This window comes from Bombus impatiens, unplaced genomic scaffold (genome assembly GCF_000188095.3).
Source record: "Bombus impatiens unplaced genomic scaffold, BIMP_2.2 scf_0463, whole genome shotgun sequence".
Taxonomy (NCBI): Eukaryota; Metazoa; Arthropoda; class Insecta; order Hymenoptera; family Apidae; genus Bombus; species Bombus impatiens.
The window spans coordinates 2019587-2022534 of NT_176882.1; the positions used below are offsets into that span (position 1 = coordinate 2019587).

Genomic DNA, 2948 nt, shown 5'->3' on the forward strand with positions numbered 1-2948 from the left:
TCACGAATCTCACGACCGCCATATTCTTTTGTTTTTGTTTCCTTTTTATTTACTAAAAAGGGAGCGACGGCGTGCATGACGCACTGGTTCTCTTTTCATTAAATATATTCGTATCTATATATTTATAATTATTTATATATTTATATAGGTAATAAACTATATGCATATATATATATATATATATACTTATATATATATATATATATATATACTTGTGTATTCGTCGCATTCGAATCGCCAGGACGAAACTCATGCTTCAGGTAACGTCGGCTGCGGCGCACCGTAAAGCGAGAACACACGGGCGCTTCTGTGGCACTTCTTATTCCTTCTCCGTCATTTCCTTCCTTCGCAGTTCATTTGCTTCTTTTCCTTGTGTTTGTCGCCCCCATTTGTTAACTTACAAAAATGATTTATTCCGAAAAAAATAAGGACCAGTATTTCGCCCTCGTTTCTTTCTTCGTTTTTTTCGAACGTATGTTTCCTCTATTGCTTCGTTTCGATCGCTTTCTCCTCCGAGTTTACATTGCCAGTCCATTCTCATCTCGAAAATAAGTAACGCGTGCTATACACAGGATACAAGGGCTCCCTCTATGACCGATCACGGATCCATATTGATCCTTCTTCTTTTAATTTCTTTCACTGTTAGACGAATAACTCTGAATTGACTATAAAATTGGTGCTAGGAGTTTTAAAAAATGCCAGGGCGCCCATTTACGAACCCCCGAACGAAGAAACATAGTGATTAGAGCTTTCGAATATAATTATATCGAATACAACGGTCTCTTCGTTGCTCCCCAGACCACCTTCAATTCTTGCTCCCCACCAGAATAGTCCTTGATCATTGAGAATATACTCGACGTCTCCCGCTGTTTTGCTTTTTTTCTTGCTCGACAATTTTCTCAACGCGCGTTACGTTACTATAATCACACGATTGTCGATCTTCCGTACGTCTTCCAAGTCCACAAAGATCGTTTTATATATCTTTACGTGTACATCGTTGGGTACGTGGCCATGTTTTGTGGGAGAGAAGTAATATAATTAGGGGTGGGCGGTCTGGGGCTATGCCACTGTGGTCAGAGATCTCGAAGCTTCTTTATACCGGCTTGAACGTAGCGCACCAGATCACGCAATGAACTTTTCAATGTGAGGGGTCCCAATCTTTCATCCAGCTCGATGAAGAAATCTGCAAGTACAAAACGACAATACAGACACTTTAGCTATATATCCCTCGAATACGGAAATATGTATATGAATGATCGAATGCTCGAAACTCACCTCTATTCATATCTGTTACCAAAGCGTTTGCCTGGTCCCACAGTTCGAGACAGTTCAGTAGCAGGTTAAATTGGTAATTTTGCTTATTCATAGCGTTATAAATAATATATGGAACACTAACGTACGACGGAGCTGCCTGCGGTTGACCCGAAGCAGCTCCCCGATTTGCTAGTTCACCGCTGCTATATCCGGAACTCTGACTACCAACAGAGCCCACAGAACCAGCTGGTGATGGTGTTGGGGATAAAGATGGCGTCCCTTGTCCTTCTGCTTGTACCGGTGTTGCCTGAGCAGCCTAAAGATAAGATAGTAAAGTTTTATTACATAGTCGAATAACTTGTTATTTTATGATGAAGCGTTCGAGTCCGGCACACGTACCTTTTGATGGTACTCATTGAGAATTCTTTGGGTCTCTTTGATTTCGTATTTGCGCATTCTGTACAGCTTCAAATATATGAGGGATTGACAAAAGAGACTAAAACAAACGAGACACAACAATGTTTTGAAACACGCTCGTACAATCACGATAGGCGGAAAAAGCTCAAAGTGCGTGCTCACCTTAGAATGACCAGCTTGTTATGTATATTACTCTCTGTCGAGTTGCTCTGTTGGCTCTTGAACTTAGAGGAGATGTATCTAAGTAGAGCAAGTGGAAATCGGAAATAACTTTAATTAGGAGATACTCTTCGTTCTAGTTCAAGGGTAATTTTGAGATGTACTCACTTGATGAGACTAAGTGTATCCTTGTACATGGTGAACGATGCCCTCTCCGTGAGAGAATCCGCCTCCATGGCATTTCCAGTGAGCAGGAAACAGAGAACGGCTTCTAGATAAAGCATACCCTGCGCCGTGAGTTCGCATTCCTTGTCAGCGCTATGCTTTAGCCGCTTCGCTTCCATCAGGTACTGATTCTGGTCCCTACTAGCACGTGAACATACGAAGTCAATTCAGGTGTCCATACTATCGGCACAAGTTTAGCGCACGTGGTTTCAACCGAGGCAATGTAACATTCACTTACCACCTATCCTGATCCTCCAAAACTTCATTCTGAGGATTAAAGTAGGAATAATACACTCGTTGAGGCGGAGGTGGTGGCGGTAATAAACTGGTGTCAAGTTTCTCTTCCCGTTCGTGGTTGGTTGGTTGTATTTCACTTTGCTGTTCAACAAAAATGTCATCGTTCAACAAACTTGAACGTTATTAAACGAAATGGGAAATGAAAAATGTCATTTATTTAGTACCTGACTTGAAGATGGCCTAGGTGTAACTGATCCGGCATCAGAATGTTTCCTCTTTCTCTTCCTCCGCTCTTTGTGCTCTCCCGACTCTTTCGTTTTAGTCTCCGCGGAACACACAGTACCGAAACTGGACACTGAACTACAACTCGGGCTACGTTTCCTCTTGGGCAGGCTACCCGCACCACTACCACATCCACTAGCACCTGCACAGACGACACCAGCCCCGAAACCGATGCCGCAATTACTCTTCGTGTCCGATATGAGTTCGCCCTTGATCACAGCGCGATTCTTAAGGTCACCGTCGACCAACAATACGTCACCGTGAATCCTCGTGTCGGAGGCTAGTTGTTGAGGCGGTGGCGTATCGACAATCTCCCCTTCCTCCGGCGTAGGCGGTCGAGGGGCTTGTAAAGTCAGCGTCGAGGCTTGTCTCGA

The 2948-nt window shown here is 43.4% G+C and overlaps 1 protein-coding gene across 9 annotated transcripts in view; it reads right to left on the reverse strand.

The window, feature by feature from the left end:
* Positions 1-448: 448 nt before the first annotated feature.
* Positions 449-2948, reverse strand: part of LOC100743710 (AF4/FMR2 family member 4) — a 174031-nt gene continuing 171531 nt past the window's right edge. For 6 of the 9 annotated variants that reach the window (XM_033321470.1, XM_012387178.3, XM_012387183.3 and 3 more), the window contains 7 exons: positions 2517-2948; positions 2294-2433; positions 1999-2196; positions 1834-1941; positions 1654-1750; positions 1276-1570; positions 449-1183 (listed from right to left, as the gene is read on the reverse strand). The exon at positions 2517-2948 is cut by the window's right edge and continues 2 nt beyond it. In XM_033321470.1, the coding sequence (XP_033177361.1) occupies positions 1074-1183; positions 1276-1570; positions 1654-1750; positions 1834-1941; positions 1999-2196; positions 2294-2433; positions 2517-2948 (1380 nt within the window). In that variant the 3' untranslated portion in view covers positions 449-1073. The remainder of the gene's footprint in view (positions 1184-1275; positions 1571-1653; positions 1751-1833; positions 1942-1998; positions 2197-2293; positions 2434-2516) is intronic. The other 3 variants (XM_012387180.3, XM_012387182.3, XM_003490627.4) reach the window with 3 other exon arrangements.